Source organism: Crinia signifera, chromosome 12 (genome assembly GCF_055691185.1).
Source record: "Crinia signifera chromosome 12, ASM5569118v1, whole genome shotgun sequence".
Lineage (NCBI taxonomy): Eukaryota > Metazoa > Chordata > Amphibia > Anura > Myobatrachidae > Crinia > Crinia signifera.
Window position 1 is genome coordinate 2,396,887 of NC_139228.1, and position 15,386 is coordinate 2,412,272.

Here is a 15,386-nt window from a genome sequence, read left to right on the forward strand (position 1 = left end):
TTCCTGAATGTATTGGTGCTGAATCACTGTAAACAAAATAGGCACTGTGACCCTGCGCTGTTACCAATAGTATTGACTTCCAGGAATGAAATAAACACTCTGATGGTTTAAACAATTTTAGCACTGGGTTGTGCGTTTGTGTTATATTAGGTGTCACTCTGCCGCTGGAAGCGGACAGGAGACACTGGTACCTGCGACGCCTGGTCCTGGCGTTATTGATGTGGGGGGACCTCGGGGGTCCAGTATTGAAGGGAGAGGTGTCCGGGCTGGTGGGGAGCTGCTAGGCACTGAAAACGCTGCTGCTGCTCCGGCTGGGGTCCGCTGAGACACGTGTTTCGCCGTTGGCTTCCTCAGTATGCGCCATTTTGTTTGAGGGCAAGTGCCCTTACTCTTATTGAAATGCGGATCCAATCATCATCTTGCAATGTTTGATTGACATCTCCCCTACCCAATGAATGGGGAGTGTTTGGTTTAGGGACTCAGCGAATGATATTGGTCTATTTTCTGGTGATGTCACCATGTTGACTTCCCTATATACAGCGTGTCTGCTTATTTAGTAGGTTGCATTGAAGTTTGGCTGCTATTGGCAGTATTCGATTATATTGCTGACAACAGGGTTTCACTTAATGAAATAAACAACTTGAGAAAAGGGGCCACGATATAAGAATGAATAATAATAAAAGCTGGCTGAAAAAATTGGCTGAAAGATTGCTGAAAAATTGTTGACACAATGTCGACCATTGTGTTGACTATTGGTTGTTTTATTCTATTTTCATTTTTATTTTGGTTTTTTGTGGGTTATTGGTTATTCAAGAGGGATAAAAGTGATAAATAAAAATGATAAATAAAATTAAAATAATAAAAATTAAAATTAATAATAATAATTAAAATTAAGATTAATGATGTAAAATATAAAATATATATGCGCATTAACACATTAATCACACCATCCACATCACTTTTTTCACTTGCTTCAACTTTTCCCTAATAAATAAAACCACACCTTCACCCCAATAAAGGGACCAATTTCACTCCAGCACTTATACTGGTCAAACTTCACCTTTTATCACCCTCACAATTATTTTTCCATTCATCAGCAATTTAACTGCGCATATATATTTTATATTTTACATCATTAATCTTAATTTTAATTATTATTATTAATTTTTAATTTTTATTATTTTAATTTTATTTATCATTTTTATTTATCACTTTTATCCCTCTTGAATAACCAATAACCCCACAAAAAACCAAAAAAATGAAAATAGAATAAAACAACCAATAGTCAACACAATGGTCGACATTGTGTCAACAATTTTTTCAGCCAATCTTTCAGCCAATTTTTTCAGCCAGCTTTTATTATTATTCATTCTTATATCGTGGCCCCTTTTCTCAAGTTGTTTATTTCATTAAGTGAAACCCTGTTGTCAGCAATATAATCGAATACTGCCAATAGCAGCCAAACTTCAATGCAACCTACTAAATAAGCAGACACGCTGTATATAGGGAAGTCAACATGGTGACATCACCAGAAAATAGACCAATATCATTCGCTGAGTCCCTAAACCAAACACTCCCCATTCATTGGGTAGGGGAGATGTCAATCAAACATTGCAAGATGATGATTGGATCCGCATTTCAATAAGAGTAAGGGCACTTGCCTCAAACAAAATGGCGCATACTGAGGAAGCCAACGGCGAAACACGTGTCTCAGCGGACCCCAGCCGGAGCAGCAGCAGCGTTTTCAGTGCCTAGCAGCTCCCCCACCAGCCCGGACACCTCTCCCTTCAATACTGGACCCCCGAGGTCCCCCCACATCCAATAACGCCAGGACCAGGCGTCGCAGGTACCAGTGTCTCCTGTCCGCTTCCAGCGGCAGAGTGACACCTAATATAACACAAACGCACAACCCAGTGCTAAAATTGTTTAAACCATCAGAGTGTTTATTTCATTCCTGGAAGTCAATACTATTGGTAACAGCGCAGGGTCACAGTGCCTATTTTGTTTACAGTGATTCAGCACCAATACATTCAGGATATAAAAATTGTTTACCAGTTACTGTGGAAACTCTCCTGATTAAGGACTGCCAGTATCACTGGTAATAGCAGATATTCACTGTGCCTTTATGCCTGTATGCAGCAGCCTCCACAGAGATATAATGTGTGTCAGGGGATACAATTGAAGAGTGTCTATACCGGGACAAAGGGACAGTAATTACTCCATGTGATATCATCAATTTTGTCTTGAACTTTTTCTTGAATTTTTCCTGAGTATTTTCATTTCATCAATTTTTGCCAACAAGTGACTTATATATCCCACTGCCTGATTACAGGTGAACATTAATTTGGTGACTTTATCACCGGTATTGTGACTAAACTCTAAACGTCTTGATTCACTTCCCCCCTCTCCCCTTTTCTTTGTTTCTCACTCAACCTCCTCCCTCCCCTCTTCCTCAAATCTTCATCCTCCTCTTCCTCAAATCTTCATCCTCCTCTCCCCCCCCCCCCCCCCCCCCCACCTTATCTCTCCCACGTTTATACATTTTTTCTCTACCTGTTAATTATTTCTGTGGCGTTAAGGGCACCTACGGTTTACAACAAAGGTAAATCCCTGTCTCTTTATACAGCTGTAATTTACCATTACTGGTCCTCATGATTTCAGAAAAATACTTGGTATATAGATAGCTATAAATGCTCTAACTGCAGTTAACCAGGCAATTGCTGAATTGGAATTCGGTCCTAAGTATACCACCATACCTCACTGAAACTGCCCAAAAACTTCCCGAACTTGGAAGCAAAGCAGTGAAGGGCCAGTTCAGTATTTAAGTGGGAGACCCCTGAAGAAACACTGGTGTGGTATCTAAAATTTGGACAAGCTTGATTCCTAAATTTGATTGCACTGGATACGCCTACTGCATGAGCAATACAAGCTATAAATACCTTAAAAGCTCTGCTGCTGGGGCAACTAATATCCCACTAGGCAATTCCAGCCATCCAATTGAGGGATACAAACCATTCAACTTCGCCTACAAATCACATTGTGTATATATACCAATGATGACAAGGAACTAATGCGCTGAATGGAGATTAACGTGTGAAAAAGCAATTAGCGCTAGCACACTACATTATATAATAAAGTAATCTTCTCTCCATTTAATCTATCTGTCTTTCTATTCTATGTAACGACTTGTGTTACTCTATCTTAATAAGGATCTCAATAAAAGTTAAATTTTAAATTAATATCATATTTACTAACAATAAGAGTGCGCCCACAAAGCTTCTTTCTCTCTTTAGTTCACTTCTCCCTAGTGAACAAAAAACCCTCTACTTTGCTGTTGTAGTGTTATTAGGATGGGTTTGCTGTTGTAGTGTTATTGGGATGGCTACATGCTGTTGCAGTGTTATTAGGATGGGTTTGCTGTTGCAGTGTTATTGGGATGGCTTTGCTGTTGCAGTGTTATTGGGATGGCTTTGCTGTTGCAGTGTTATTGGGATGGCTTTGCTGTTGCAGTGTTATGGGGATGGCTTTGCTGTTGCAGTGTTATGGGGATGGCTTTGCTGTTGCAGTGTTATTGGGATGGCATTGCTGTTGCAGTGTTATTGGGATGGCATTGCTGTTGCAGTGTTATGGGGATGGCTTTGCTGTTGCAGTGTTATTGGGATGGCTTTGCTGTTGCAGTGTTATTGGGATGGCATTGCTGTTGCAGTGTTATTGGGATGGCATTGCTGTTGCAGTGTTATTGGGATGGGTTTGCTGTTGCAGTGTTATTGGGATGGCTTTGCTGTTGCAGTGTTATGGGGATGGCTTTGCTGTTGCAGTGTTATGGGGATGGCTTTGCTGTTGCAGTGTTATTGGGATGGCTTTGCTGTTGCAGTGTTATTGGGATGGCATTGCTGTTGCAGTGTTATGGGGATGGCTTTGCTGTTGCAGTGTTATTGGGATGGCTTTGCTGTTGCAGTGTTATTGGGATGGCATTGCTGTTGCAGTGTTATTGGGATGGCATTGCTGTTGCAGTGTTATTGGGATGGCATTGCTGTTGCAGTGTTATTGGGATGGCGTTGCAGTGTTATTGGGATGGCTACATGCTGTTGCAGTGTTATTGGGATGGCTTTGCTGTTGCAGTGTTATTGGGATGGCTTTGCCGTTGCAGTGTTATTGGGATGGCTTTGCTGTTGCAGTGTTATTGGGATGGCTTTGCTGTTGCAGTGTTATGGGGATGGCTTTGCTGTTGCAGTGTTATTGGGATGGCATTGCTGTTGCAGTGTTATTGGGATGGCATTGCTGTTGCAGTGTTATTGGGATGGCTTTGCTGTTGCAGTGTTATTGGGATGGCGTTGCAGTGTTATTGGGATGGCTTTGCTGTTGCAGTGTTATTGGGATGGCTACATGCTGTTGCAGTGTTATTGGGATGGCTACATGCTGTTGCAGTGTTATTGCGATGGGTTTGCTGTTGCAGTGTTATTGGCATGGCATTGCTGTTGCAGTGTTATTGGGATGGCATTGCTGTTGCAGTGTTATTGGGATGGCTTTGCTGTTGCAGTGTTATTGGGATGGCTTTGCTGTTGCAGTGTTATTGGGATGGCTTTGCTGTTGCAGTGTTATTGGGATGGCATTGCTGTTGCAGTGTTATTGGGATGGCATTGCTGTTGCAGTGTTATTGGGATGGCATTGCTGTTGCACTGTTATTGGGATGGCATTGCTGTTGCGGTGTTATTGGGATGGCATTGCTGTTGCGGTGTTATTGGGATGGCATTGCTGTTGCGGTGTTATTTGGGATGGCTTTGCTGTTGCAGTGTTATTGGCATGGCATTGCTGTTGCAGTGTTATTGGGATGGCATTGCTGGTGCAGTGTTATTGGGGTGGCATTGCTGTTGCGGTGTTATTGGGGTGGCATTGCTGTTGCGGTGTTATTGGGTGGCATTGCTGTTGCGGTGTTATTGGGGTGGCATTGCTGTTGCGGTGTTATTGGGGTGGCATTGCTGTTGCGGTGTTATTGGGGTGGCATTGCTGTTGCGGTGTTATTGGGGTGGCATTGCTGTTGCGGTGTTATTGGGGTGGCATTGCTGTTGCGGTGTTATTGGGGTGGCATTGCTGTTGCAGTGTTATTGGGATGGCATTGCTGTTGCAGTGTTATTGGGATGGCATTGCTGTTGCAGTGTTATTGGGATGGCTTTGCTGTTGCAGTGTTATTGGGATGGCTTTGCTGTTGCAGTGTTATTGGGATGGCATTGCTGTTGCAGTGTTATTGGGATGGCATTGCTGTTGCAGTGTTATTGGGATGGCATTGCTGTTGCACTGTTATTGGGATGGCATTGCTGTTGCGGTGTTATTGGGATGGCATTGCTGTTGCGGTGTTATTGGGATGGCATTGCTGTTGCGGTGTTATTGGGATGGCTTTGCTGTTGCGGTGTTATTGGCATGGCATTGCTGTTGCGGTGTTATTGGGATGGCATTGCTGGTGCGGTGTTATTGGGGTGGCATTGCTGTTGCGGTGTTATTGGGGTGGCATTGCTGTTGCGGTGTTATTGGGGTGGCATTGCTGTTGCGGTGTTATTGGGGTGGCATTGCTGTTGCGGTGTTATTGGGGTGGCATTGCTGTTGCGGTGTTATTGGGGTGGCATTGCTGTTGCGGTGTTATTGGGGTGGCATTGCTGTTGCGGTGTTATTGGGGTGGCATTGCTGTTGCGGTGTTATTGGGGTGGCATTGCTGTTGCGGTGTTATTGGGATGGCTTTTGCTGTTGCAGTGTTATTGGGATGGCTTTGCTGTTGCAGTGTTAGTTATAAGGACGTTAATCGACCCTGCTGACCCCTTCAGCAGGTGGAAAGATAACAGCGAAGGGGAATGGCTACATGTTGTTGAACTTTCAGCGCCTGATCATAAGATATGTATTAATGTCTGTGATTATCGCTCCATGTGTTGGCATGATGAACAATGTTAGAATGTCTTGGCACCGGCATCTCGCACGCACCTCTCCCTGCCCAAGGCTGCAACTCCGCAGTCACCCCCTCTCTCAGTAAAATCATCAGCTGCCCTATTCATTTGAAATCCCATGCCCTCAGCTGGCCTCTCTCCATGTTTGCTAGTGGCGGGGGTGACGGAGGTGGGGGAAGACTATTGAGTAAACCCTCTGATCGTTTACTCAATCGTTCTGTGTGTGTGTGTGTGTGTGTGTGTGTGTGTGTGTGTGTGTGTGTGTGTGTGTGTGTGTGTGGCACCATGTTCAGGTGTGCTCTGGGTTTGTAAGGATATTTGATAGATATCTGATTGGATCTGACAACTAAAAGGTGCCCACACATGGATAGATATTAGGATATGTCTGCTGTTGTAGTGTAGCTGCATATGCAAGAAAGGCTGCTGATGAACAGGAGACTCTGCCGGGGGAGCTGTGACCATTAGGTGGCTGAACACGGGAGCTTGCCCCCGGCGATTTATCGCTGCAGCACAAATTGCTCAGCGACCATATTGCCAACGTTATTGCACCGTGTACACAGCTTAAACTTCTTGGTTGTTGAGTGGTGTTTATATTTTTTTCATGTAATATTTTCTCTTGTTCATCAGATAGTAAGCACGTCTATGTTGGGAATATTCCATATGATGTAAGCGAGGTAAGTCTGCTTCATATTTTGGTAGGTAGTCTCATATAGCCCTGAATGCCAGAGGAAAAGTGTTCAGTCATAAGGTCAGTGTGGAAACGGATGACCGCAGTGTTTTCGGGTGTTTTGTATGCTTGATAATGTGACCCCATTTAGTGGGCAAGGTGGCTTGCTCTGCTCCCTCTGCACCAACAAATTTCAAGCTGGGACATTGTGTTCTATTATTGCTCAGTGTGCTATTACTTGTGAATGGCCAGTACAGATCTTTCCGGTCATGCTGAAGGCTGGCTATGTTTTGTTTCAGGATGAAATTTTTACAGTTTTCAAAGACTACGGGCCAGTACGCGTGAAGATGATGCAGCGTGATCGAAAATGGTATCGGTGATTTACTGAACTCTAGTAGTCGTGTTACCTGCACCCTAATTTATATCTACCTGAACATCTCTATCTAATCAATGCTGGCCGAGGGGCTGGTAGCTGGACCTTTCACAATCTCCAGTAGCCCATTTTTCCCGGAATGGTCCACACTGATGAATCCTGTTCAGGGGTAAACAACCTTCAGCAATCCACTACATGTGCCAGTGTCTCTTGCCACAGTTACTGCTAGGGTATGATAAATCTTTGCTTGGCATGCTGGGATATGAGAGTGCCACAGGTTGCCTACCTCTGATATAGGTCACGTAGTGTTCCTGCTAAAATTGAAGCTGGCAGAGCCCTGGGGTTGCGGGGGTGCACATGCCGGACGCTGTCACTAATGGGGGTGGTAGAGCCTCTCTACCCCATTAATGGGGGCATACCATCACCTACAGGTGCAGGGCTTCCCTCAAGCGTTATGTTTAATGTAAGTAGATGCCATGCACATGTGCAACGACATCTGTTTAAGTGGTGCCTACCAGAGAGCAGCAGTCTGTTTCAGAAAGGCACATAAACGGGGCGTGGTATGCCGGTACTCTGATGGGGGGGTGAGCACAATGACGTCCCACAGGTTCTATTCTCCCTCTATGGATGTCATGGATGTAAGGGAGAATAGTCCCTGTCAGTCAGGATCCCGACTGTCGGGCATTTAACAGTTGGGAATCCGATGTCTGTATACCGACCACAGAAATCCCTACTGTTGGGAGGTCATCAATTTAAGGTGAGCCCTGCTTAAAACGGCTGTGGATCGTATTGTCCACCCGACTTAGGTCCACAGGGTTCTAGGTCGACATGGGCGGAGGTCCACAGGGTACTAGGTCGACATGGGCGGAGGTCGACAGGTGTCTAGGTCAAAATGGGACAAGGTCGACGTGTTTAGGTCGACAAATGCGTTAAATCGACATGTGTTAGGTCGCGAGGTGGATGGTAGGGCGGGAAATACAGCCAGTCAGCTCAAAATACAGTGAAAAAAACCTTGTCGACCTAACGCATGTTGACCTTGTCCCATGTCGACCTAGACACCTGTAGACCTTGTTGCCTGTCGACCTAATAACTGTCGACCTAAGTCTGGTCGACAATACAACCGCATCCCCTTATAACGGCCTAGCATGAAACACTAGACATGAGCACTTTGTGCACTCGTATCATAGCTGTATGGTAGTTCCTGTGTGAAGAGTGCAACCAGTCCTGAGGCTGCACTTATTGTGGTTTTGCTGGTGTTATAGGTGGGGGGGGGGGCCTATGCTTCATGTAATACTGCTGGTGTTATAGGTGGGGGGGCTATGCCTCATGTAATACACCTGGTGTTATAGGTGGGGGGCTATGCCTCATGTAATAAAGCTGGTGTTATAGGTGAGGGGCTATGCCTCATGTAATACTGCTGGTGTTATAGGTGGGGGGGGCTATGTGTCTTGTAATACAGCTGGTGTTATAGGTGGGGGGCTATGCTTCATGTAATACTGCTGGTGTTATAGGTGGGGGGGCTATGCTTCATGTAATACTGCTGGTGTTATAGGTGGGGGGGCTATGCCTCATGTAATACAGCTGGTGTTATAGGTGGGGGGGCTATGCCTCATGTAATACAGCTGGTGTTATAGGTGGGGGGGCTATGGGTCATGTAATACAGCTGGTGTTATAGGTGGGGGGGCTATGGGTCATGTAATACAGCTGGTGTTATAGGTGGGGGGCTATGCCTCATGTAATACTGCTGGTGTTATAGGTGGGGGGGCTATGCGTCATGTAATACAGCTGGTGTTATAGGTGGGGGGGGCTATGCGTCATGTAATACAGCTGGTGTTATAGGTGGGGGGGGGTATGCATCATGTAATACAGCTGGTGTTATAGGTGGGGGGGGGGGTATGCATCATGTAATACAGCTGGTGTTATAGGTGGGGGGGCTATGGGTCATGTAATACAGCTGGTGTTATAGGTGGGGAGGCTATGCCTCATGTAATACAGCTGGTGTTATAGGTGGGGGGGCTATGCCTCATGTAATACAGCTGGTGTTATAGGTGGGGGGGCTATGCCTCATGTAATACAGCTGGTGTTATAGGTGGGGGGGCTATGCCTCATGTAATACAGCTGGTGTTATAGGTGGGGGGCTATGCCTCATGTAATACAGCTGGTGTTATAGGTGTGGGGGGGGGCTATGCCTCATGTAATACAGCTGGTGTTATAGTAGTGGGGCGGGCTATGCCTCATGTAATACAGCTGGTGTTATAGGTGGGGGGGCTATGCCTCATGTAATACAGCTGGTGTTATAGGTGGGGGGCTATGCCTCATGTAATACAGCTGGTGTTATAGGTGTGTGGGGGGGCTATGCCTCATGTAATACAGCTGGTGTTATAGTAGTGGGGGGGGCTATGCCTCATGTAATACAGCTGGTGTTATAGGTGGGGGGCTATGCCTCATGTAATACAGCTGGTGTTATAGGTGGGGGGCTATGCCTCATGTAATACAGCTGGTGTTATAGGTGGGGGGGCTATGCGTCATGTAATACTGCTGTTATAGGTGGGGGGCTATAGGTGGGGGGCTATGCGTCATGTAATACAGCTGGTGTTATAGATGGGGAGCTATGTCTCATGTAATACAGCTGGTGTTATAGGTGGGGGGGGGCTATGCTTCATGTAATACTGCTGTTATAGGTGGGGGGCTATAGGTGGGGGGGCTATGCCTCATGTAGTACAGCTGGTGTTATAGGTGGGGGGCTATGCGTCATGTAATACAGCTGGTGTTATAGGTGGGGGGGGCTATGCCTCATGTAATACAGCTGGTGTTATAGGTGGGGGGGGGCTATGCCTCATGTAATACAGCTGGTGTTATAGGTGGGGGGGCTATGCCTCATGTAATACAGCTGGTGTTATAGGTGGGGGGCTATGCGTCATGTAATACACCTGGTGTTATAGGTGGGGGGGGGGGGGGCTATGCTTCATGTAATACAGCTGGTGTTATAGGTGGGGGGGGGGGCTATGCCTCATGTAATACAGCTGGTGTTATAGGTGGGGGGCTATGCGTCATGTAATACAGCTGGTGTTATAGGTGGGGGTCTATGCCTCATGTAATACTGTTGGTGTTATAGGTGGTGGGGGGCTATGCGTCATGTAATACAGCTGGTGTTATAGGTGGGGGGGGACTATGCCTCATATAATACAGCTGGTGTTATAGGTGGGGGGGGCTATGCCTCATGTAATACAGCTGGTGTTATAGGTAGTTCCTGTGTGAAGAGTGCAACCAGTCCTGAGGCTGCACTTATTGTGGTTTTCTGGTGCCACCCACTCCACAGTCTCGATCTTCCACAGCCTGTCTCTCCCCATACTCGCCATTCAGTTTTAGTTTACCTACGTTCTATAAAACGGTTACAAAGTCCAGCCAAGCTGTAGCGAATCCAGCATTTTTGGCCCTTTCAAAGGAGCTCCCAAACAGGAAATGACTGCAACTGGAAACTAATGTTATACTACTATCTCTGTGGATGCAGGTCGTGGGTTATTGGATCCTTAAGGTCATTGAAAAGCCTGCTCAGCATATATTGTCCTATAATGTATGTGAGATGAGAGCAGCTGATGCCCTGTTGTTGCCTGTCCTTGGGTGCTTGAAGACGTTTTTTTTTCTCATTACAGCTTTGCTTTTGTTCAGCTGAGGTTGGAGACGGAGACCTTGCGCGCCATCGCCAATCTCAACGGGACCTACCTCTTTGGCCGTAATCTGGTCGTTAAGCCAGCTGTTTTCTGTTGTAAAAATAAACCTGGCGCCTCACAGGTGACCTATCTCTAGCTTTAGGTGGGGACGATGAGGAATTGTACCGTAGTTACACTTGCATCGTGTGACCTGAAGAGATGTATGCTGGTGTGCCACCCCTTTCAATGCGCTAGGCTTTAGTCCCCAAGTTGTGTGACCAACTAACCCTACGCTACAGTGTAGTGTTAGAAATACGCTCAGTTTCCGACCGAAAAGGATGAGATCCGCCCGAGCACGGTAGCGTATGCTCACATGCACGCCACTCCCCTTTGCTGGCTTTTCTGTCGTATGTCGTGTAGGGGCACCTTTAGTTAGAGATAGTGGGTTGGCAGTGTATCCAATCATATCACAACGAGCCAGTGACATAACTCAGGGTGCTCCCAATCGTATCGCTAGTGGCTGTGACATGATTGAGAGTGCATCCAATAAGAGCCAGGCTACTTTCTCAGTGATGTCACTATCGAGCCATTAGGAAACGGACTGAGACCAATGCCTTTCCAGTCACTAAAAGCCAGTAATGTCTGAGAATGCATCCAATCAGGATTTACTAGGATCCAGTGACCTCATTGAGAATGCAGCCTATCCAATCACTAGGAACCAGTGACTTAGCCTAATTGCTAGACCTGTTGGACATAAAGGTCTCCCTTCAAGAGATGTGTATGGGAGGGGAGGTGTGTGTATATAATTCCCATGTATGTTTCTTTGTAATTATAGGGGAAAGCATCTGTACCCCCCTCTGACAGCGCTGTGAGGAACCCTGCTAAAGGTAATCTGGAGGACAGAAGTCAGCGGCCTCCACTTGAGTATGGAAAACACCTAATGTATTAAAACTGTGATGTCTGTTTTTGTTTCCGTTACAGACCTGAAACCTAAAGATGGCCTAGTCATCGCAAAGTTCCCTTTCTATGTAACTGATGTAAGTTATAACTGAACATAAATGAAGCACTTGAAAGTAAATGCACAGACAGATATTTGGTTGTCTTGGGCACCTCTATTATCAATGGTTACTTGATGTAGTAGTTCAATAGTTGCTGGCACTTATTCATTATCCTGGTTGTTGCACCCAACCAGACCAGGTTTAGCCTGGTAGAGGAGCTAAACCAGTCTAATGTCTTAGGTTAGGTGACTTTTTGGCTCACCTTCTCAGGAGCCTGCTGGCAGAAATGGTTTTGGTAATTGGTTCCTTGAGAGTTCCAATGTCTGCCCTGTATCACTATATCGCCCTCTCTGCTGCCAACGCTGGTACAATCCGCAGACCACTCTGATGTCTGACTGTTGAGCTGCATATGATTGTGCTATCAATCTCTTACAAGCCTGTAATGTAGATATAAGTGGTGCACATCTACAGCAGTCCTACTGCATGGTTAATGATCACCGCATATATATATATATTTCTCTGTGTCTTTATTGTAAAGTTCTGATTATATTTCAGGATCTGAAGACAGTCCTACAGTCTGAGCCAAATGGCCAAGAGATCCTCAGCAAATCATCTGGTAAAGGGACAGTTTGTGCTTCTTCTAAAAACCCTATTTCCAAAAATAGTGTTTTGTTTTTTTTAGAAAAAATATTGAATGCCAGTGGCATGCACAGTGCTAATAAATCTGCTTTTGTGTTTGTTTTTCTGAAAAGTGCTTTTGCGTTCTCCATTTGGTATTATTCAGCTTTATTTACTAAAGGTGCCCATACGATGCAGTCCAAAATGCATGCAATTATTGGAACATGTATGGGCACCTTAACATTAACTCATTGTTACTTTGTTCGATCTGAGTGTACTGTTTGTTTTTCTTTTTAAATCCTATATTTTGTATTGCTTTTTCAATACATAACAAACAAAAAATATACATTGTACAACTAAACAACATGTTAGGACTGCTGGAGACTTGGGGTGAAATTTACTAAGATGTGAAATACACTTCACAGGTCATGTTGCTATGGGCAACCAATCACATCCTCTCTACTATCTTCTAGAGGGTGGTAAATAAGTAAGAAGTAGCTTCTGATTGGTTGCCCATAGCAACATGACCTGTGAAGTGTATTTCACATCTTAGTAAATTTCACACTTGGTGTCGAGACTCTGGGAATAACCCTGAACCAAGGCCCGGACTCCATTGCCCTTCACCGCGGTTGACAGTTGGGTGCAGTGCTAAGCTTCGCCTATAATAGCCGCGTCCGAAGGAGCTGGTTAGGCCGGCTCCAACCCCAATGCCACCAGGTCTTTGTGGGTGACAACGCAACTGTCAAGACTGGGAGACAGTAAGGGGAAACACTAAGTAAACCCTAAAACGGAACAGGGTATCCCCAGTAGCCCCAGGGGGCAACAATGCTCAGAAAATGACACACAATAACAAATGGACAGCACCGGTAGTAATTGTAGCACAATACACGGTGTGGACGCAACAATGCGCAGGGATGGAATACAAATAATAAAGTTACTCCTGATCCGTGGCATGGGGGAGAACAACCGCCGGGGGCTGTACTTCCCAGGCCGTGCACGATATAACACAATGCAGATGGAATTGCAGGTATGCAAGGAGTAGAAAGAAATGCAGGGCGAAGCCTGACTTATCTGAGAGATGTTGAGGATCACAGATGAAGGATGGACTGCAGCAGCGCTGATTCCAGGAAACAGGAGCTGATACGGGGAGCCGGCACACGGATGACCAGGACACAACCAGGAACAAGACGCTATACCCAGCTTCTGTGTCCAGCAGACGCCGGCTATTTATTCAAAACCCGCGCCTCCTAGCTGATTACGTCAGCCGCTGTGCGGAGGGCGGAAGTTCGGGCCGTTGCCTAGCAATGCCCGGCGCTTCCGCCCTGAGCATCCAGAAAAAGCGGGGGAAGATTGCGCCGGCTGCTGCGTCCTGCGGCTCCAGTACTGTGAGTAACACTGGAGCTTGCAGGCGCACAGCGGCGCCTAACACACCAACTGCATTTCCTAAAAAGTTAAATCAAAGTGCATTGTTGATGACATTTATCAGGACACATTCTGTACACTGTTATAGAGCCATAATTAAAGTGTTGATTAAAATACTTAACCTTGCTTTTAGCATTCAAATGAGAGATGCACAATCTCCGAAAAACAGTCAGTAGGATTCAAACGATTGAAACTTATACCGCTTTCAGACCACACTCTAGACCCGGGTTATTGCCGTGTTCTTGCAGCCCCAACACAGGTCAAGGTGCGGTCTGAAAAGGCCACCACGGGTTGAGCAACACGGGTGTTCAACCCTGGTAATGACCAGGGTTGAACACGGCTATGACCTGTGTCAAGTGCAGTGTGAACGGGTGCCTGGGTCGAGCGACCTGTGTCCGGTTCACAGTATGGAGGAGGCAGCACTGTCAGCTCCAAGTACTGCCTCTTCCCGAGCCCCCGATGACGCGCCGCCGCCCAGCTCCGCCCCATGTGACGTCACCAACTCGGCATTTGCGGTCTGAAAGTAGTATAATACAGTGTGATTCTGGCTCATGGCCGATTGACTATTCGCCCTATGCCAAATACCTTCTACAGATGAGATAGTCAGCATAGGCTTCCCTGCACAGTCTATGGGGGGAAATAGGGATTCAGTGCTGTCTTTCTCGACAGCATTGAACAGGCATCCCAGGAGAACGGACCCAGCAGTAGGGCCTGTTTTGCCAAGACCGGACGTGGATTGTCGAGATCAGGGCCGTATCGATGATCCATGTCTATTTCGATATGCCGAATATCGGTCAAGCAGGCCGAGAACGGGACAGGGTCAGGACGTCCCGACAGTTGTGACCTCTGATTGAATACCTCCCTATTTTGTATTTGATACTGACTGAACGTGTGACACATCTAATGTGGCTGAATATTGTGTGATTCTGACTATATAGTCACATTCCATAGCCAGAGTGGCACCGTGTATGTATTTATTTATTAACAGTTTCTTATATAGTGCAGCATATTCCGTTGCGCTTTACAATAGCAGACAGTGATACAACAAAACAGGGTATTTACAGACAGTCAAAATGTAGGAGGGCCCTGCTCGCAAGCTTACAATCTATAGGATTACAGTGTACACTGCTTAAGTTTGATACAGCTCCATACATGGATACAAATAATCAGTAAGCCAGTGGATGAGCAGCTGTATAGACGTCGGAAGGGGGGAAAAAAATGCTTCCCTCCCTCTGGTTCGCTACCTGGGTTTTGTAAACTATTTTTCAGACCTCCTTTGGGGCATAGAGGAAGAGGCGCTTAATCCTGTACAGTTTGATATAGTCATTGAAATGCCGGTCTGTACCTCTTGGTATCCCAGTGCCCCAATAGACTATGAGTAAAGGACATAAATCTCATGTTAGCATCCACTGTGTGGTTGCTGCAAGTCGTAGGTTCTGCGCCTATGTACTGAGCTCCCTGACAAGGCCTAGGTAAATATACAAGATTTCTGAGCGCTGATTGCTACTGTTTCGCACTGCAGCTGTTTCCAATGAGGGAGATTACCAAACCCCTTCCCAAAAGCAAACAACAAAGAACAAATTAAAACAGCGCTGTGCGAAATAATCTGATTGATTTAGATTAAAACAACATATATTAGCAATAAGCAGACAATACTATTAAACATATATTAAATGAATAAGAGACTCAGGTTTCCCCTTGTTCCTTTAAGAAGATTAGTGCATG

The 15,386-nt window shown here is 45.8% G+C and overlaps 1 protein-coding gene across 3 annotated transcripts in view; it reads left to right on the plus strand.

The window, feature by feature from the left end:
• Positions 1-6,468: 6,468 nt before the first annotated feature.
• Positions 6,469-15,386, plus strand: part of CHRNB2 (cholinergic receptor nicotinic beta 2 subunit) — a 79,504-nt gene continuing 70,586 nt past the window's right edge. Inside the window, exons 1-6 of one of the 3 annotated variants that reach the window (XM_083166978.1) lie at positions 6,469-6,607; positions 6,900-6,970; positions 10,627-10,765; positions 11,459-11,510; positions 11,605-11,660; positions 12,177-12,237. In XM_083166978.1, coding sequence (XP_083023104.1) covers positions 6,948-6,970; positions 10,627-10,765; positions 11,459-11,510; positions 11,605-11,660; positions 12,177-12,237 — 331 coding nt within the window. In that variant the 5' untranslated portion in view covers positions 6,469-6,607; positions 6,900-6,947. Of the gene's footprint in view, positions 6,608-6,899; positions 6,971-7,002; positions 7,143-10,626; positions 10,787-11,458; positions 11,511-11,604; positions 11,661-12,176; positions 12,238-15,386 lie in introns of those variants that run through there. The other 2 variants (XM_083166977.1, XM_083166979.1) reach the window with 2 other exon arrangements.